The following is a 22544-nucleotide window of genomic DNA, read 5'->3' as shown; positions in this document are numbered from 1 at the left end:
TTATTGCATATTTCTTTCTGTTAGTTGCTTTAGTATACTGTAGCAGTTCTTTCTATATGTGGAGCAAGTTTTACTGAGTTCTATTACATGGAAGTGACACATCATGTGAAAGTTGCTTTTATCCTTAAGCTTTGCTAACCAGTATATAAGTAAGGATGCATTTTTTGTTTAAACGTTTCACAAAGTAAACTGTCAATCAGACCTTGCTGATAATGTATAATCACAGAGAGGTTAGTCACCTGAAAATACTCCAAATGCCATGAAGAGCATTGGGTAACAGAAACCAACAATGAATGTAAGCATGTACTCGTGGACAATTGCAGACAGGAAGAAGACTGCAAGTATAGGAAGAGTACGTCTTTTGGCACCTAGCAGCTCACTCAGATCTTTGTACACATACGTATACAGCCAGTCATGGATAACAACATTCCAATTCCGATAGTAGGCTGCATAGGAATTGGCATTCCACCAGTCCTGAAAAGAAATACAAGATTTTTTTTTTTACTCAATGTAGCACAATTATTTGCTTATTTCTTTTAAAGCACACGTAAGGTCACAATATAATTGGCATTCTAATTCTTGTTCCTTTTCTGCCCCTTCAGTTACTTATCACTGCCATTAAAACCCACACGTATCTCTTGTCACTTTGTTTTGAATATCTGGGGATGTCTACTGATGTCCTGTATTAGATTTTCACACCTGAGTTGTGAAACTCTATTCTGGATAGTTTGATATGGAAATGGATATGGAAATTTGTTTGTACTTTTAGTATTTAGTTACTTAATTGCAGAATTCATCCTAAGTTAACATTAAATTATTAACCACAAATACTATAAGGGAATGAATGTGTCATCTTGCAAGTTAAGAATTACCACAGCCATGAAAAGGCTATTGCAAGATGTTCAGTTATGCAATTTACATAATATTGTTTATTGTAAGTTTACATAGAATAAATACTTTTTGACTTAGCTGTACTGCTCCAGAAAATCATGGTGTAGTTAAGTATTGAAGAAAAGTCTATGAAGTATGCAGATCAAAATGCGAGAAAGGTTTGCAAGTGCAAAATACGGTGAGCTGTGTTTTTTATTAATTTATTCACATGTTGTTGCTACCTTGGTTTATTATTCATCTGGATGCTAAGGAACTTTACACATAAAGTCTCAGGAAGTGTGCTAATTGATCTCTAGTTATACTTTTAAGTCATTTTGACTTATTTGGAATGTCTTGAGTTTTTGTAGGATTTAAGATAAAGCTATTGCCTCTGAACCAGTTGTAAACCTATTCCATTACTGTTCTAGCTGCAGCTAGTGAAGACATGTTCGGGGCCTTTTGTCAATATACTTGCGTCATCAAGTGCCATTACAATTTTTGAAGAGTCTTTCAGCAACCCAGATGAATTGCTTATGTGGCCAAGAACAGTGTCAGTCCAAGCAATGAGCCTTGAAGGTTCTCATTTTTATGTTAACCTTTTAATTTGATCTGATTGCTGCCATATCATTTTTTAATGTGACCATCTGTTTTCCATCATTAGGCTAAGTCACCCCCATCCATCCCAGGATGAAGCCTATAAAGCTATGCCATTTCTGTTTCCCTAGTAGTTTTTTTTTATTATCTCCACAATCAGAGGCTCTTTGAAGGACCACAGAAAATGCCAACATGTAATTTTTCTTGTTTAGTTCTGCCACAACTGAGTTTTTGAGACTAGATGTTACTTTTTCAATGGAAAAGCCTTTACAGATGTATATAAGAACTGCAAGATCCTTCGTAAGACCTCTGCAAAATGTGTGAAAACTGTTATCCCCAGTATTCATCCTGTTTACTGATACTCAATAAACATTTTATTTACATCAAAAGCACTGCCCTAGAAGATAATTCCATAAGGCAACCTGGAGTGAAAAAAAGGGATGTTCACTAAGTAATGCAGCACCTTTCTTTTCTCAGCCAGTTTCGGTTGAAAACATGTGGAATTTGTTGTGGGATTTGTGAAACATTCCCACTTCAGCGTCTATAGTATCATTAAGTTCAGATAAATTATGGCACTTTAACCTTCAAAATGCCATCTGTAAAGGAGGTGCACTTCAAGCAGGGAGCTGTTATCAAGTTTCTTGTGGCAGAAAACCAGAACAACACAGATATTCATAGGCAAGTGTGCAATGTCATGGCAGTGAATAGACATAGCAGTGAAGAGAAGCACAGTTAGTTGTTGAGCCAGAGGTCTGTCATAACAACCGGGTTGTGCAAACCTGTCCAATCTTACACAAGCCAGCCAGCCACTGGCTGAAATGTTGGAACATATGGACACTCACTATCAAAGTGAGTCATGGTCAAATGCCTTGCTGCCCAACTGGACATAACGGTTCGTAGTGCTGACACACTTGTCCACTGTTGGCGTATTCAAAGGTGTGTGCCTGTTGGGTTCCTCATAGCCTAACAGAAGACCATGAAGAGCAATGAAGGACCATGAGCACAATATTGTCAGTGATGCCTGTCCTGTACTGAAATCATTTCAGTTATATTGACCACATAGTTGATGTGAAGACTGTTGGTGCTGGCTAATGGATGAATGTCTAACACAGTTTTTAGCCTAATTAACATAAATGATTCCTATCATTTAGTCTGAAGTACAAAAGCATTTGTAACAAGGTTTCATACTTCCAAAAACAATATTTGTTGTATGGTTTTTGTCATTCATTTCAGTATCACCACTACCAAGGGTGTACTGCATTATAGGTTTGTTTATTTAATGTGACATTGTTACACAGATGTTTAATATCTTATGATGGAGATTTGGAATCCTTAAAGACATTGAGTTTTGAATCTGATATGTTGGGGAACTTTAGAAAGTAACTGTTTCTCCATTTAGCAAGAACTGGAAAGCAGCCACCCACTGAAAAAGGAGAAGCAATGAGTCATTGACAGGCAGACACAAAAAAAAAGAAAGAAAGAAAACTTGCTAGCTTTTGGGACAAATTCTTGTGTTCTCTATTTTGAGAAAGGTTTCATTCTGAAAGCTAACTTTTTTTCCTTTTTTGTGTGCCTGTCAGCAACTCAATGCTACTGCTTTTGAGTGAGAGGTCTCCTTTCAGTATTTCTGTCAACGTAAGATAATTACAGCATAAATTAGTACTAGTGAGAATTCAGAATGAGTGTACTCTTATAATATCTAAATAACTATAAAACCTTACTCTAATTATAAACAGTGATACTGTACTCCACAGCAAGAAATGTAGCCTATTCTCAAAATATTGAAGCGGTTGGATTTTATCTCTAAACCAGTAACATGTATTTGTTTTACCAGCTACTATACTGCTTCATTGTCATCATTGCTATAAAAAACTGCAATTATACAGTAATCCAGACAGGTTAAGTGGATAAAGTAAGTAACAGAAAATAGATGGTGCATCAACAGACAGAACACACTGAACCTTGTTATTCATTACTGCTGTAACTATATGGTCAATAAGATGGGGCTTTGATATGCTGAGGTATTATCACACTGTGTGTATTTCAAGGGGCCCATGAAGCAAGACTACAATTGTGCAGTTACTTTAAAACTAAGGAGGGAAAAAACATGAATTACAATATTTAAATATTTATCAGAATCAGCAAGTGTTTCACAAGGGATATGAATGAAACTGAGTACCAAGCTAATTTATTCATTCCAGTTAAAATCCTGAATGCACAAGTTCTCAAATCTAGTAAGGAAAGTTTTAGCAGAATATAAGTAATTTAAGAGGAGGAAAGACCATTCACTGAATAACAGAACCATTTCTCCTAAATTAAAGTTCCTAACTCAATTTACACTGGATCATAGGAATAGGAAACTATCTGGTTCATTTCCTACTCACATGGATAATTAATTTTATTCCTTAATGTAAGGAAGGATATATTACCACTTACTGTAAAGATGACATGTCAAGTGGCTGACAGACAAAATTAAAAGACACTTACATTTTAGCTTTCAGTCACAGCCATCGTCAGAAAAAGAAAGAGGAACAGAGAGAGACACGCCATTCATTCACACAAGAAAGCACGCCTTTCCTATACATGACTGCCAACTCTGGCAGCTCAGGCCAGGCATTCTGGACTGAGCTGCTGGAGTTGGCAGTCATGTGTGCATGAGGTGTGCTTGCTTGTGTGAATGAATGGTGTGAGTATATCTCTTTCTGTTCCTTTTTCTATTTCTGACTAAGGCCCTGGCCAAAAGCTACTGTGTATTTATCTCAATGTGCCTGTCCGCAATTTAAGATGTCATTTTTATGGTAAGCAGTAACTATCTTTTCTCACAGTGTTGACATTCCAACCTGGAGTATTTAATTCTTTTCCTTCTGTTTTTAGCACAGCTGCACACACAATTTGTAATTTATATATGAATTGTCCAGGATATTATTTAGGCAAAGCTGTGTTTAAATTTATAGTTTAGCTGGTTACATTTATCTTCCTGATCCCAATGATACAAGCAGTTTCACTAAAAGCTTAGTTTATTGAAAGTTATGGCCAACTGAAATTTTGACAGTAGTAAGTAATGGAGGAACAGTTTGAGCTAACAGAACACGAAGTACTGTTACCATTTATTTAAAATCTGATGTTTTGCTCTTTCTGACAACATACTGTAAATTACTTTAAACTAACTCAAGAGATAACTGACATTGAAAGCTCAGAACCTCATAATTTCAATTACTTGTTTTGCCTTAATATTTACAAGATTCTTAACATTAACACTGTCCTTTTGTTGTTGTTATTTATTCTGAATCAGATGGTGCCTCTCAATCAATGAGACACTGATCAAGAGTTTGAATCATTTACAATAATGAAAGATGATTTTCAATATGGCTGCCATACTCGTAAGTATGGGATTTCTTACAATGGGAGCGTTATGATGTCCAGTACACTTTTATAATTAACTAACCACTTTCATAAACCAGATATTAGTAAAGTCTTAGAGTCCATACAAAACAGCAAAATCTGACCCAGCTAATTTTCAGAACATGAAGTACGTGGGGACATCAGCATAAGTGACAGTGCCGACCAGAGACACTCTTTGGCAGAGTGGAGTGTCTGCGAGAGGCATGGCAAAGACAGTTCTGTCTTTGATCTTGGAACTCATATGATAAGTATGTTCTGTATTGCACTTTGTCGACATGAAGTGTTTTCACCTCATCTACATTCTTTGTACTTCTTCCTACATTAATTGGCGAAACCTGTCACACTGGTTACCTGTGATTACTGCACTGACAGAACTTTTTGTTCTGTTCCAGATTAGTATGCACTTATAATGCAGCCTTCTTACACTATGCCTGTTGCAGCAAGTGTCCCATGCAGTTTCACCTTATGGATTCCATCAAGTGATGTGCATCATCAGAGTTACATGTGCCTTAACCAACAAACAGTGCTAAAATCTGCACCATGTACTATTACACATACCTGTTCACATAACGCAATCTCTGTACATGCCATAACAATGGCTACCATTCACTAACCTACTACTGGATGTGCTGTAAGATCCAGATGCATCTACTTTGATTTTGGATCCCTGTGCCTGGCTCTCACACATTACGTATGACCCTGTGGCAACTGGAACACACGCGTCAACCACACTTCAACCTCTGTTTGACATGAGTCGTATGCATGATGCACGCTACCAGACTCTGTACTCCTCAGATGATGATGTGGGATCTACAGCAGTGTTTCAAGTGCTTCATGACACTTTTCCATTTCAGTGTTTTGTATGTCTGTAGTACCACCACATTCACACTGTACATTGCTTCAAGAGCCTGCACCTGAAACAGAACTACTCCCTAGCTGCCTCCAGCCTGGCCACCGACCACTATACTGCACATGGCACTACTCCCACAGCCAACAACACTGTGCTGAGTGCCCTGCTGCTTCAACGGTACAGACCTGCTGGTACCATGCCCAGTTTCACAATGCCATGCACAACTGGCATTCTCCTTCTGTGTTCCGAACTTCAGATGTGGGCCGACATAAGCACTTCAGTCCATGCTAAGATCTGAAGTCAGCTTTGCACATCTTTCACATCAGCCAACTTGAGAGACATAAGACTATGTGCTTGACCTCAATTTATGTGCATATTTCCTCTTAGATACAGGATAAGACATCACAATTCTGAAATACAAGTTCATACAAATGTGAGCACATTCTGAAATTGATGTTTGCACAACTCACTGATACGACTAGGAAACAGCTCTGAGCTGCCAACAATTACCAAGTTTCTGTGCATGGAACAGTTTGTCATGTCGTACATCTCAACACCAATCTCCAGTGCTCATGGACCTTCAACATCTATACGGATTACCAACCACTGGCTGATATGATACAGCACCTGTCATATGATGTAAACCCTCACCACTTTTGTCACCTTTAACTCGTCACGTAATACAAAATGGACATCACTTACACATTGCCAGCAATGCAGTTTGTAACTACCTCTCACATATGAACAGAATTTCACTCCACTTTGACTATACCAAGCTAGCAGATGAACAAGACTGCGATCCATCCATCACCAACTTTCTACACAGTGCCACCTCCAGTTTGTGCATCAAATTACTAACGATTCATGGTACCAATGCTCACATTCTCTGCAACGTCTCTCAGAACATAATATGACTGCTCATCCACCAAATGATGTGTTGCACAATCCTAAATCACCTCCACAGCCTGGCTCACCCAGGTGTCCAACCTAAGGTCAGGCTTGTAGCTGAATGATTCATTTGGTAGAATGTCAAATGAGATTGGCACACCAGGTTGCAGGCTTACCTAGCGTATGAAGACAGCAAGGTTAAATTGCCATGTGCCACCTCCAATCAGCAGCTTTGACATACCATGTGCTCTATTTCAGCACATGTACATGTATCTTTTTGGCCCCCTCCTGGAATGTCTGAAGTGTATTACATGAGAAACTGCAGTGTCCATATCATTTACAGCATGTGCAGACACTGTCAGTAGATGATTTTTCTGCATGGTTACACTTCTGTAAATTCAAGAATGTGCCAACCCACACTTTACTGCAAATGTGCTGTTAATGGATGAAGGTTAATGTCAAAGCAGATTATGAATGTGTTGTGGTGTAGAAACTGAACTCTGACATGGAAATAAAACATTTCCAGACCCACACCCATGTAACATATTTTCTTCTACAATCTGCAAGGAATATTTCCTGAAAGTCTGGCTATACCTTTTTGTTACACCCTCTGTAATATGTGGCTATGTTTACTTTGTCCATTATTTGTATTCCACCCATGACTTCCCGTTATCATAATTAAATCACATGGAAGTTTTGCCTTTACAATATCATTCTTGTTTTATTTATAACTGTTAAGCATGTTCATTTACAAAGTACCAGTAATTTCTAATAAACATCCTCATTTATGAATATGTACCTTGCCTGGATCAATAAAAATATGCACACAACGTGCTTAAAAAGTAAGGTTTTTCTTTTATAAGATCATACAGCAATCTAACGAAATTAATAAATTGTTTAATCAGTTAGTTTAAAAACTGTGGAGAACATACCTTGTAGAACATGCGGTCTGCAAACCTTGTTATTTCAGCAAATGCATTCATCCAAGCATGAAGAATGCAATAGAAACCACAAAGAAACACAGTAATTGAAGGAACCATGCTACCAAAAATGGCAACAACCATTGCCTTAGGAGACAGCTGTTGCTTCCCAAAGTTTCTGAACATAGGTACCAAGCTCCGTTCAAACACAAAGCTAATGAAGAATATTACTCCAAACACCTCTGTCAGATGCCACACCACCACCTTCCAGCGGATTTCCTTAGTCCTGAAAGTCAGTATAAAACAGAATGAAACAGCATTTAACAATAATATGAAACACTTGCTCTTACATAAATATGCTCTATTAGTTCATTTCAAGTATAAAAGAATAGTATAGGGACTGGCAAAAACAAATTCCATGTTTCTAAGAGCAGGTACAAGCAAACAAAGATACAGAGAAAATACTTTTATTTGGGACCAACAAACAGTATGCCATTTCACATGAACTGGTTTTAAAAATTATGTACGATAACTATCATCCTCCATTACTGACATATTGATGAATCCTTGCTCACAGGTTGCAGCCACTTTTGGAGTTATTGTCTCCTTAAGTGCCTGCAGGACTGTGAGATGATGTTTGTATATTTGAGCCTTTAACCATCCAAGAAAAAAATTGCAAGCTGACAAATCAGGTGACTTTGGGAACCAGGTGACGTCTCCTCATGAAGGTAGGAGACATCTAGGAAATAACCTTCTCAACATTTCTAGAGAATATCGAGTAGTGTGAGCTGTGTCTCCATCTTGTCAAAAGCTGTCTTCTCCTTATTCATGGTCCTCAACTAACTGGTTCGACTTAGGCTGAAGGAAGGTGTCTACCATGTAACAGTAGTCATTTGAATTAACCATTCCCATTATGGCTTATTCTTTGAAAAAATATGGACCAAAACACCAAACTTTGCTACAGCACACCAAACTGTCACATGACAAAGTATTAATTGGTGTTTTCAGCTGCTCAGTAGCGGAAATTGTTTGTTTGTGGTACCTGACAAGTGGAAATAGGCCTCATCATTAGCAATCAAAATAGAGCTAGGGGGGAATGTTTTGAACAAATTCCACATACACAGCTCTTTGAGTTTCAAAATCCCTCTCACTTAATGCTTGGGTAATCATCATTTTGTATGGTGGCATGTGAAGCTCTCTATGCAGGATTCTTCTGACACTCCTAACACACCATCAGAGGGCAGCTGAATGCTTCAAATGAAGATCACTGGATGGACACTCTCATACATGCCATGTTTTCTGTCATTACAGTCTGATGTCGACTGAATTTTGGGTATCAAACTCAAATTTTTTTTCTGTCAGAAACAGAATCATGTCAGTCAAGTACAAAGTGAATATGAAACGCTTGCCGAGTAGTAATCACAGAACCACCATTACAAATATACTCCTCCACAACAAATGCATGATTGAGACCTACTCAAGCCACTGGATCTACTGAAAATGCCAGGTATACCACTATTGATCGATACTCCCTCCATATTACCATCCCCAACAGCAGCTCAGACAGCAACCTCTCCAAATACGGGAGGTTGCTCAGCCAGACCCTGTACATTATAGTACGTAGACCAAGCCAGAATACATATTAAAAACTACAGTGTCTAAAAATATAATTGCAAAAGGATAAACAGATATATGCAAAAATAAATAATAATACAGCAAGGGAATTCAAATAATTTAGAAAAAACAGAAAGTGTTAGAAGCTGTTCTGTACATTTTGATCTCCAACATAAAAAGTTTGTGGTGGCTATCAACTTTTGAAGCAAAAACAGTAACAATATCTCGGAGATCAGAGAACTTTGACAGTTCAGCTCTAGCCTGTTGTTGATGAGCATTTTTGTTCCACTGTGCATAACTTATCTTCATATGAAAGTTGAGTTTACTGCTCTACCATGATCGATCACAGTAATGTCTGCCCACATTGGTGACCCTGAGTTGTTTTGTTTTCCTTGCTATTCATATTGTTCAAATGGCTCTAAGCACTATGGGACTTAACATCTGACATCATCAGTCCCCTAGACTTAGAACTACTTAAACCTAACTAACCTAAGGACATCACACACATCCATGCCCGAGGCAGGATTCGAACCTGCGACCACAGTAGCAGTGCGGTTCCAGATTGAAGCACCTAGAACCACTCGGCTACAGTGGCCGGCCCTTGCTATTTGTTTCATATATTCCTCCACGATGGTTCCTGAAGACAACAACTTGCCATTAGTGGAGTGATACGGCACCAGTGTTACCTAGTTTTATGCTGGGTACAACTGTGAAGCAACGGTATCAACACATCAAATGGACAGAAATAGTATCACATTTTCAACTAGATCTGAGCCCCCATTGGCTTGCCGAACCTCTACGATACTGCCATGATGGGAAATGCTAACACCAGCATTGGCTCACATACAAGGTTATGTCAACCATCATGTTTCTTCTGTGGCTCTAACCTTCATTACAAAAGTACAAGCCAAAAATATGCTTTTGCCTTTGTCAACAACTAACTGACCATCTTCAGCATCCTGGATGGTAATGCTCATTTTATGTAAGAGGTCAGCCACTTATACAACTTCATAGATCTCATTGGTGACATCATCACCATTACACCACAAGTACAATATGGTGAATCTGATTATTATTGAGTGCCTATTGTGCCCTCCAGCCAAAGCCTTCCATGATGGGAATCTGGGGTCCAGGAACCCTTCTGAGCTCTTGGGCCACCTACAAACTATCAGGGATGTGGAAGTTATGCCTGACATCACCCTGGGAATCCTTTGGCTCAAACTCCTCCATGACCTACACCTACACCTACACCTACATCCCAATGCATCAGTCCCTATGGAGACCAAACTTCACCTGGCCAACCATGCTCACAGAATCATCTGCCACAGGCAGCTACTACCAGCTGTTACTCCAGATGCAGAAACTGGATTGGTAACAGTGCACAAGCTCCCATACCATCATCTCACTCCAGTGGCAGGGGCTGCAAGTGGTCAGCTGCATAACAGAACAATGTGCTGCTATCTGGTGGTCGACAGGTTGTGTTTCCCACACCAGAATCCTGACTTATGCTGACTCTGCACAAGCCAACTTCTGAATCCACTACTACCTCCAGGCAGAGGGAGATGCACAGCACAGCCACTACACTCTGCTCTCTCCACCTGACCTACCCATTATGCCAGTTTTGTGCCACATTCAAAGACAGTATGAAATTGTCATTCATCTGGCACCTACCCAAACACTCCATGTGAGATTGTCTATGGAACATGGCTTGCGATGACTCCTTACAGTGGTGCCAGAAGAGCACATCCACATCATCCAGTGGGTGACTGTTCATGAAGGACCTCACATCTCATCTTTATTTTATCATCAACATCAGGGCAGATTCCAGCGTCATCCCAACCAACCATGTCTCCCCGTACACACTCCCAGTGAAACTGTCATTTTGTCCTCCCAGTTTTTTCTACTCTATCCAACTGCTCTTCATTGAATTCTCATTTGGCTTCCCTACTTAAGTTCACAGTCAAGTGCTTCAAGATCAACATCCTACATGATCACAACAATGAGCTCAACATTGCACTGCATTGGAGAACCTATCAAATGCTCATCACACACTCTGCAACCTGAGCAGTACACTTCCACTGCACAACTCCATCACACCTACAGAAGCCAACACAACCTCTGCAGAACCTCAGCATGATGGTTAGTGACAGTCCTTGTCTCATTGTCTCGTCTGACTGCCCTGCAGTTCCATGCAATAACAGCTGTGTTTCTACCACGCATGTCTCTGATGCGCATTAAGCGTGATCGCAAACCATACTTGTCACCAGATTACCAAAATAGGGGCCCTCCCATGCTTCACAAAGCTTGCCACCTCAATCTGCATAAGTTATACCATGGAAAGGTGATTGTCCATGAACTGCTATCCTTTGTGATTGTATGACCCTCAGACACTGGTTGTCACCTATCCATCTCACACTCAAGGACAGTTCATTCGATTTGTGTGGGGTCTACTGCCAGCTTAACACCCACCCTATTATTGACAATTACCCTATTTCACACATCCAGGACTTCACCCAACTACTTAACAGAGACCAAGTGTTCAATGACCTCAATTGTAAGAAGACAGGGTGGAGCAGGAAACTATCCCCATTTCAAGATGGTACTGCAAAGAAATGGGGGGGGGGGGGGGGGGGGAGGGGGACGAAAATGGAAGAGTGGGAGTGGGCTCCAAGGTCACAGTGGCAGTGGATGTTTATGTTGGTACCATTGTTAGTTGTGAACATAGTCATCAAATGAGCACATGCTTTTGCTGTTGAAACCTATTGTTCTGATAATCAGTCTATAGTTGCAGTACAGCATGTTATGCCTACTCAGTATCAAATCCTCCCTCCAAACAGTGTTCCCAACCATAAATTGATTCTGTTGCAGGTAGAGAACTTTTGTCGATGTGGCAGTGTTATGGAAAAGATAGTTGGAGCACAGAGGACCAATAGAACACCTGAAAATATTGAGTGTGTAAGCATTCATCATCACTTGCACTGTCTAGCCATACTATATGTTGGATTCTCCATAAAGACTTTCAGTTTGATCCATATAAAATAGTGATCACTCAAGAACTGTCACAACAGGACTGGCAAAATTGAAGACAAGCCTGTGAAGAGTTGATTGAAAACATTTTTCAAGACGCGCACATTTTATTCAGTGATGGGATGCACACTTCCAAATTTCTGGATGTATTAAAAAACAGAATATGAGTTATCTGAATCCTGGGGAAATTCATGAGACACTTCTCCACAGTGATAAGGTCACAGTTTGAGGTGCAATCAGTGCTGAGGAAGTCACTGGGCTTTATTTTTTTGAGAACAACCATGCTGTTACCATCAATAGTGGATGGTATGTGAACATGATCCAGAACTTCAACAAATGTACATGAGACTCATTTAGTTTCAACAGGATAGTATGACAGCCCACAATGCTCAACATTTGATGAATATTTTGAGCGAAATCTTTTCCAGTCATCTGATCTCATGATATGGCGACATTCCATGTCCTGTACACTGACCTGATTTAAGTCTGTGTGTCTTCTTTCTTTGAGGTTATCTCAAAGCTGAAGTTTATAAACACCAACCAAGGACCCTTGGAGCCTTAAAGGATGCTATATGCCTTGAAATAGCCTGTATTCTACAAAAAATACTCCTTGGATTGATGCATAACTTTAGAAACTCATCCCCTTGCTAAAGACCAGGGGTGACAGTTCCAGTCACTCCAAGTTGTGAACATTATGCAACACAGACAGTGGGTGACATGTGGTTGTATGGAATCTGAGTAACGGATTCATTTAACAATGGAATTGGACCATTAAAGCCACCCTAATGAATCATCATCAAAAGCTTTACCTTGGGTTCCACTCAATATTTGCATGGTCCACACAAAGATGATATGTATGCTTCTCTGGTTGAAATCCTGTACAGTGAGCCACTTTTCTTACTAGCTGAGTTCACTGAAGACACTACTCTCCCTTCACAGGAGGATCTACCCATGTCAGCCAAGTGGGTTCATTCACATATTTTGAACATCCACACCCCTATGCTGCCCACACACACATTTTCATGAGGCTTCATTCATAACAACGTAGTCCTTTGTGAGTTCATCATGTCACAACATGAACGAAAACAAATGAATAGGCATAAACACTGTAGCAGTGATGAATGAAAAAGAGTTAAGAAAGTCAATTATAAATAGTGCAGCGCAGGAAATAACGCAAAATGCCAAAAACTGCAGATGTGAAATGAAGCCTGATGACACCAACCATGATAGCAAGAGGAGAAGGTGCAGACTATGTAAAGAAACACTGTAAGTAGCTTACAGACTAACTTCATAAAGAAAAGGCCGTTTTTAACCTAAAAGAATAAAAAAATAAATGTACAAATGTATGTATCCAATTTACAGAATGCCACAGAAGATGCTTATAAATAAAATCGATACGTGTCTGGTGTAATTCTTTTTAATTACATTGCAGTCAGCTCATGACAGATAACCTATAATAACAGATGGACAAATTATTCTTAACTCTGAAATATGTTTTTTAGTAAACTGCAACAAGTGTTGTTTAGTTTTTGAGGTTTAGCTAGTTGCTACAAAGTGTAAACACAGTGCACACAATTGTCATAATCAGATATTATTATTATTATTATTATTATTCTTTCTGACATAATTTAGAACTCCTGGGGACACTATATAAAATATGTATGAATAGCAAATCAAAACTTCCTCATGAAGAGTTAATTCACTGTAGTCAAAAACATTAGGCAAGGTACAAAGTCACTGATTTTATCAAGAAATTTGTTGTGATTATCTTATGTAATGGCATTGGAAAGAAAAAAATACTCTTAAACATTTTCAAAGGTACTTTGACATACTCATTTCTATGATTTCAGCTCTATAGGAGAAAAATTGCTATAAAGAAAGGAAAAGAAAAACAAATGTTGAACTTACCTTGGATATGAGTCTCTATAAACAAGGGTTGGAACGAACATGAAATACACAAAATGATTGAAGTCTGGAAGTAGCACATCTGTGGCTTCAGTATGAGGCTTGAACATTTTAACTTTTGGCACTTTACTTCTTAAAAATGCATAGCTCTTCATTATCATTCGCACCTGCAATACAAAATGTAAGATTAACAAATATTAAATAAATGCAAAATAATATGATAATGAAAAATTCTAGATGGAACATAAGTATTACTAAGAGAAAGCCATACTATGTAAAGAACGTATGACCAGTGTACAAGCACATGAAAAGATCCACCACACAACTGAACAGAAGGAAAGAGCAAGTTTGGTTTGTGTGTGTATAGAAGTCAGTTAATGTGGATGTTGTGATGATTAGTTTAATTTATATAGTTGAATAATACCATGGTTGGTGCCAATGACTATTGCTGCTATTTCACATGCTTCAAACTGTGTAATCCAGTTATCACATGGCCTGAGACTGGCTGTGTCCATAGTGATGTTATGAACAGGGATTCAGCCACTGAATTATATGATACATCCAATTACAAAACATAACAATACACTAATTTTATTACATGGTTGCATATTAATAGTCACATCTTGAGTTTCAACTTACACGAATTATTATTTAATACCATTTGAGACAATATAGAAAATGCCTCAATAAAATTTTTGTTGAAGCCTTATAAAATGACAACTGCTCATGAAGTAAACATGCATTAATTACTGGTCTTAAATACAGCATGGGATAGTGTATTTTGTATAGAAAAATTAGGATAGATAAATGGAATTCCCATTATTGTAGGCAGGCAAATTATTAATTTAATTCTTTTCAAAATCTGTATGTTTTCATACTGTCATAAATACCCATTATGTAATATCCAACACACAAAGCCTCCATATTTTATGAAACTAATTATGAAGAACACATTTATGATTTATGTAGAGCAAATATCACACTTAAATGGTTTTTTACAGTTTTTTCTCTACTGTAAATTATACAAATTATTGATTGTAACAATACTGTGAGCACCAAGCGTCATCTAAATCTTATTTAAAAAATGGCAGCTGTGGCTGTATGGCAGTAGAAGTTGGCAGTAGTTAATGTTACAGAATGGACAGCAGCAGTTACAAACATTATGAAATGGAGTTCAAGGCAGTGTGTGAATTAGTTCAAGTCCTGTTAAAGTATAGTTCAGAAAGTGAGTTGAATAAATGAACAAACTGTCTGTTACTTGGTTTTGGACTTTTTATTTCAAGAAGTTACCCTCTGCCATTACAAATTAGGTACCATAAATTTCCTAAATTACTGTTACTGAATAACACATGATTTTATGAAGTGTACGCATATGGGCAACAATGTATTTCAATAACCAATTCTATTAGCTAAGTGTGGACCTCAAATGTATAAATTCCTGTTCTAAGAATTGTATGATTTTCAATACACCTCAGTCAGTACCTGAGGCACATCAAACTAAAATTGTAATTTTTTATTTAATTCATTTTCATGACAAGAGGAATGTTATATTATCCAAGTGGGTGGTTTGTTCATGTTCATACCCAAATAAAATGGGTGCTGAAGTAAATTCAGTAGATGATATGGAATTTTTTGTGTGTGCCCTGTCCCAGATGAGGTAAGCAAAGCCAGTAATAGGCCTGGAGAAGGAGTTGCTTCGTGCAGATCATGCAACTGTATCTTTCATAGAGAGAAGACCTCTAGGGCAAGTAAAGGGGACCAGAAGAGTATGCACAGGATAGGAAGAGGATTTTGTAGAAGTTAGTTAGGTAGGCAGGTACCACTGTGCTAAGAATTGGGGAAAATGTTCTTCATTTGAGGGCAGGGCAAGGAGCTATCAAACCCGTGGTGGATAACATGGCTCAGTTGTTACACGCTTGGGTAGTGCCAAGTAATGAAAGGAAATTCCTTTGTTGCTTTTGGCCTGCATGAAATTTCTGTTGTGTATTAGTTCTGTACATCACACTTCATGTAAAGTATACTTTCATTTTAAGCATTAACGAGTATGTATAGTGGTGTGCAAGTGACAGAATCCAAGATTATGAGTGGGAATTCAGCAGTGCAATAGTTGAAATTGATGTTTGGCAATCCAGATTTAGTTTTCCTGTGATTTCTTAAATTGCTTAAGTTAAATGCAAAAATGGCTCCTTTGAAACGGCATTACTGCCCCCCCCCCCCCCCCCCACTCCTTACTTAATCTGAGCTTGCGCATTGTCTTTAATTATCTCATCATGCCATTAAACCTTAATCTTTCTCCTTTCTAAATGATTACCAGTGTCTGGTTGGTGTTGCATAACCTACTTTGCACAGTAATTTACACCTACTGTTTTGCAGACCTAATACCTTATTGTACTTGTTTCCTGTTCACAGCAAGAGAGATTCAAAAATGGTTCAGATGGGTCTGAACACTATGGGACTTAATATCTAAGGTCATCAGTCCCCTAGAACTTAGAACTACTTAAATCTAATCAACCTAACATCACACACATCCATGCCCGAGGCAGGATTTGAACCTGCAACCGTAGCGGTCGTGCAGTTCCAGACTGAAGCGCCTAGAACCACTTGGCCACAGCAGCCGGCAAAAGAGATTCTTTCAAGTGCAAAAATTCATCTGCATCCAGTTTTTTTGGCTAACTTGTGAGTAAAGTCATTCCCCTGCCATTTGTTTTCCATATGGTCCCAAAACAATTACACAGAGTTTCAGTTAGTGTGATTTTTAATGTCTATTTCTGAAATATGTAGCCTGTTGTTACTGGTTTGAAACTGAATAGAGGGCCTACTCTCAGATTGAGAATGAAACTGTGCTACAAACATTTTATGACACTTTCTAACTTTTAGATTACTTGTACAGTTTGCTTTGAGATCTTGACCAACATGCTGCTGTCACTGTCAAACAGCAATTAAAAAATTATCTTTAAAAGTCTTTGGAAGATCACAATCAGATAAGTACTATGTACTAAGCCTTGAATTGTGCTTTATCTGTAATTCTTTCACTATAAGCTTACTTTTTCTTAAATCCCTGTTGACAATATTGTTTGTGTAACATTGTGTTTCCTTTTATGAAGATAAAGTTACATGTATCTTTGGAAGTGATTGACCCTGGAGGATCTTCTCACTATGGATCTATTGGAATGAGAAATACATCTCATTTAATCTCTAATCTCATCTGAAGAAGTTCACATGAAGTATGATTTGAACTTTACTACTACTTCATTAATAATTATGTATGCACTACATACAGAAATGTCACAAATTCACATACTGCAGTACTTACTTGCTCACAAAGAATTATCATGGCTGAGATAGGAGGTAACTGATTGTATTGTATAACACATACTGGCAGCACCAGAAAACCAATTTTGTAGGCAATTAGAACAATCAGAGCACTGTTGTCCAGAAGTTTTCTCTGATATCCTGTAAGGAAACTGATGAATAAGCACATGCATAGAATTCAACTTTCTATTATATCAGTAGCAAAGTTCCTATACATAACATTCTCCATGTAGTTTTATTTTGTAATTCACATCTAATAATGTTTATGACACCACAGAAAGAGAGATTGTGGATTGAAAAATGAGGATTAAGACTCAAATTTACACTTACAGAATGCAAGAGATATAAATTTCTGGTATGTAATACCTCAAGATGTATATTAGAGGAATCAATACTGTTACTGTCGAATATCAGCTCTAGACTAATTATATTACACTTCTGGTACAGTGTCTTCATCCTGCCGGTTTGCTTACCCTTGGCCCACAGGTCTCTCTCCACCAGACTTTTTACAGATATCATTTGGTCTGTTGTGGACATGATACCATTTACAAAGACTCTGTTGATACTGCTATTGTCACAGGCACCATGAGCCACACTTACAAGCAATGCATGCTTCAGGAAATCTATGTCACTGCTATCAAGAAAACACATTTTGTCTGCTTATTACTGTCATGGATGTGCTCCCACCTGCTAGATATTTAAGATGGAGTGCAACCTCCAGCAACAGCATGCAATTGCTCACTCATTTCCAGGTCAGGAGCCAGCTGCAGTTCGTAACCCATCAATCTGAACATGCTGAGACCAGCCCAGACCCTCCATTCTTAACCACACCATCTCCACATTGCATCATGGTATGCCATACAGAGTGACCCTACAGACACTGTTCCTACAGGCACTAGGGAAGAGGCTTCCCAACAGAATTGTTATTATACCAGTGGACTTTTCTCCTGTTACTTTTAAGTGATCTTGAGCAACCTTTCCGTTGCTAGCCAAACCAACTTTTTGTGAACTTGTGCCATGAATAAATTGTTCTGAAGTTCAACCTGCAATCATTGGCAAAAGCTTCCATCACCCTCTACTGGTCTTAACTGTTACAATTATCATTTATATTCCCATGCATATGATAATTTTCATGTACATTGAAACAAGCTGGCCATGTTTCCTTTTGCTATTGTGATCAATTGAAACTATTTGGAACATAGCTACAGATGTGGTTTTGTTTTCCCCTTTGATTTGTTATATAGTTATGATCATAGAACAGTATACATGAACCCTGTATCCTTTTTCTGGTATAATTAAAATTTCTGAGGTTTTTCTCTATTAGTAAAATTCCTTTGTGTACTTTATCACTACTTTTTGTTAGTACTTTAAATATCGATAGATGGTCATTAAAGATAGAATGTTATTTCATCCTTGGAATAAAAACTGTATTATTTGATACATGTTTTATTAAATGAGTAATAAACAGCCCTGTAATTGACAGAAGGATATTGTTTTAACTATAAATAATACTCAAACTAAGTCAGGAACAATGGCTGCAGGAAGCATGAGGCACTATCCTTCTTATGCAAGTTACGTGAGTATTGTAAAGGGAATTCATAGTGGATACAAATAAAGGGAGGAGTAAACTCACCAAACAGCTGCAGAGCTGAATTATTCTGTGAGTCTCAGGGTATGTAGGTATGATGATCTAAAAAGTGATATTTATGACATAGGTTAAGTTATCACAAAATGTGCAAGAAATACTAACATTTTTTCAGAAAAGAGTAGAGAGAAATATTTAAATTTCAAATCTGCATTTCATTTGTGTTTGCTATAGGAGAAGCATTTTTTACTACACTGTTAAGGTTTTTTCCTCCTATCTTCACAATCAGAGGATGAGAGAGTATTAAAAATCAGTGTTGTAGTGGGAGAAATGAGTAACAAGAATTAGAATGGGTACAGAAGAAAGGAATATTAGCTAATGAAGATCACTGATTGAAAATTCAGACAGTTTTATATTTAGAATAATGTTAGCGAGCTTATAAGAAAATGCAGCAGATTTCTTGCCCACTGAATATTTTTTTTCTTTAATATTCTAAGAAACCAATATTTAAAACAGAAAATAATTTACAAGCTGGTTGGCCACAAATATTGAATTGCATTATTTGGCAGCATCTCCTAACTTATCTACTGTGTCTCATAGGCTTATTTTGTTTGTAAATGAACATGTAGTGAATGTAAATACAGTAACTTCTTGCAAGTCTAGAAATATATTATTTTTAAGAATTTCATTTTATCTTTGGTTTCATTTTAAATTTTGACAACTTACCAGAAATAGACAATGAAACACGAAATGATGCCCAGTGACAGAATGCAATGAACAGCACAAATACTGCAAGTTGCATGGAGACCCAGGTTGCCATTACAATGTGCAGCCCATCAAAATTCCAAAATATAGTTGAGAAGCCCAGCTTCAACCTGTATAATAATTTAACATTTTTAATCATTATACCTTTCAATTTTTTTAGGAACTGATACAGTAACATAGCAATCCTAGTTATAGATTAGGTCTTCAACACCTACTTGATCAACTTTAATTTTACCTGTGCATACATACAACTGATGTTAAAGCTGCATTACCACTATGGAGTATGATTTAATGACTGTGAGTTAGATGATTAAAACATATATACTCATTCCGAGTGTGGATTAATACTTGGACTTGTCGCAGTGGCCATACGTTCTTGCTGTTATGTATCTGTTCTTATAAATAGAAGAGATTTCCTTTTTTCTATTACACTGTTCAGATTTATTTTTATCCAGTAACTGTTAAATATACATAGGTCCACATGAATGCTAGTATTTGCAATATGAACATAAATGTTGTCTGAATGTGAATACATTAAGTTATTACTAGGAATTTGGACCAAGAAAATGCTTTCTGGTTCTATACGATTCCTTAAGTTAGGAAGGTCTTGCTGACTGAGGATGTAGAGTGCTGTCAAACTTGCAAGAATTAACTTGCTTGTAGATAGTGTCTTGAGTCATCCAACATAGCATTTTAGCAGCACCACTGTTTAGAATAGGGAAAGCTAGTTTTGTGCAATATTCTTAGCACATGTTACAGCCAGATGCAGGCTGGATTGCAGTGAGTTACGCATACCAACAGCTGTGAAGCAGAATAGAGGCCACAGGGCGGTCAAATTCCTGAAAGAGTATACATAGCAGTTTTGCATGTCACAAATCACAGGCAGAAGGGGCCCACTGGCGTATTATGAGTATGTGACGTGAAGTGGCACAAATGGAAAAACAGAAGTGCACAACCGCAAATAAATAGTTGCGGGTTTCTAAAAAGATTCATTCAAGTGTGGCAGTTCTCCTGGATGTCGGGGTGTGTCATACCACCAGATACACACAGTAGCAGATGGGGCGCCAGTGTTCCAGTCCATGGCGGGTCGCTGGTTTGCCTCTCTGAGAAAGACGCAGGGTCCATAGCCAGCCAGCTGTGGACCACTCCATGGCTCGCTACCACGGGCAGGCATCCTGGCTTCCAACACATGCCGGAGGCATCCTGAGGCTATGGCCGCATATTCAGTTTCTGGATCACGGGTGCTTGTTGTCGCCTCAATCTCAAACATGCCAGCAAGAAGCAGGTAGCTGGCCACCTGCAGCTCACACCAAGCATCACTGAGTCAGCAGGGACGCAGTCCGCTGAGTTGACTGCCAGCATTCTGATGATGACGCAACTCCGCTGGCATACAAGGCCGACACATGGTGTGTGCATGGGTTGCTGAGGAAGCCATTCTGTGCCAAGTTGTTTTGCAGACAGCATAGTGGTGTCCTCAGCATTGTGGGACCCAGTGAAGCAGACCGAGGGGAAAACGGCACTGTATTTGGAAACAATAAATCACTTGGAAAGCTTGGATGAGTCTTAATACGGTGCCTTCTACCTCTTCCCGCTATATTTGGTCATCCTGATACATTTGGTGTCAGAATAGTGGACGTCGTCTCTCCAGTATGATGTTTGAGCCCACCGCCCGCATTTCTTTCACAAGATTTGGTGGGTTTTGACCAGTTTTCTTTTGAGTATTGAATGTTTTCTTTCCTTTTTGTGTTTTTGAGTATGACTCATGGCAGGCCATTTTAGATGTTTTGCATAGGCATATTATTTTTTTGTCAGAATAAGTGTTAGTGTATTTGTGGCAGTAAGATTTATTATTTTCTTTCATGGCATTTAATTACTTTTGTATTGGTTTGTGTATGATGTTACCGAGTATGATGATACTGAGGTGTAGGGAGTCGGGTTGTTCTTGTACTTTAATGTTTTGTTTCAGGACTAACTGGGAACGAAAGCAACACAATGGCAGAGTCAGGGACGCGAGGTGTGTGGAACCAGAAGTGTTACGGATATTGTTGGAAAAAGTAGCATAATTGACAGCAGACAATATGCAGTTGAGAAATGACTTAACATCTGTAGGTGAACAGGAAACCGCATCTGATCAGTTGTTGTTGCCTAGGGTGCAGGAGATTGATCCAGCTGCCGCAAGTTTGATTATTCAATTTTCTGGGAAGGTATCTGAGGATATGCGATCATTTGTGGAGGACTTGGAGACTTCAGCGGTGATGAATGGTTTGTCTGATGAGCAGTTGTTACATTTGGCCAAGATTAGATTAACGGGTGAAGTGAAAACATATGTAAGGTGTTCTGAGGCCTTAAGGAAGGCAGGACAGTTTAAGCAGTTAAAGGAAGGGCTTTTACAAAGGTACAAAAAACAATAGTGTGCGATACTTTAAAAAAGAGTTTAAGTACAATGTCAAACAGACAAGGGGAGATGATGATGAACTTTGTGGACAGGATAAGTGAAATTAATGAGTATACTTATGAATTGGGTCAGAGCGACGAAGTGAATATTGTTCTGTTGCAAGAGGCCGAACAAAGGTAACTTGTATTTTTGAGAGGGTTACTGGCACATATGTCACGGAAAGTGCGTGAAGGGACTCCAAGAGATTTATATTCAGCCATTCAGCTAGGGGAAACTGTTGTCAATGCCAGAGGTGTCGTGAGGGGCGTTCAAAGTAGTGAACAAACCAATTGAACAGTGTACATTAGAATTAAGGCTTAATTCGATTGAGTGTGTGTCTAGTGGCACTGGAAAGTCACTTTGGGTAAGTGTGGAGTC

At 38.4% G+C, this 22544-nt stretch overlaps 1 protein-coding gene across 1 annotated transcript in view; it reads right to left on the bottom strand.

Annotated features, from left to right (window-relative positions):
* Positions 1–22544, bottom strand: part of LOC126458282 (sterol O-acyltransferase 2-like) — a 163536-nt gene that overhangs the window by 17587 nt on the left and 123405 nt on the right. Inside the window, exons 5-9 of the mRNA XM_050095213.1 lie at positions 19694–19842; positions 17384–17523; positions 14074–14237; positions 7537–7810; positions 240–474 (exon numbers count right to left, since the gene is read on the bottom strand). Of these exons, the coding sequence (XP_049951170.1) occupies positions 240–474; positions 7537–7810; positions 14074–14237; positions 17384–17523; positions 19694–19842 (962 nt within the window). The remainder of the gene's footprint in view (positions 1–239; positions 475–7536; positions 7811–14073; positions 14238–17383; positions 17524–19693; positions 19843–22544) is intronic.

The sequence above is a fragment of the Schistocerca serialis genome, chromosome 2, assembly GCF_023864345.2.
Source record: "Schistocerca serialis cubense isolate TAMUIC-IGC-003099 chromosome 2, iqSchSeri2.2, whole genome shotgun sequence".
NCBI lineage: Eukaryota > Metazoa > Arthropoda > Insecta > Orthoptera > Acrididae > Schistocerca > Schistocerca serialis.
This window is presented reverse-complemented; position numbering and strand designations above follow the sequence as displayed.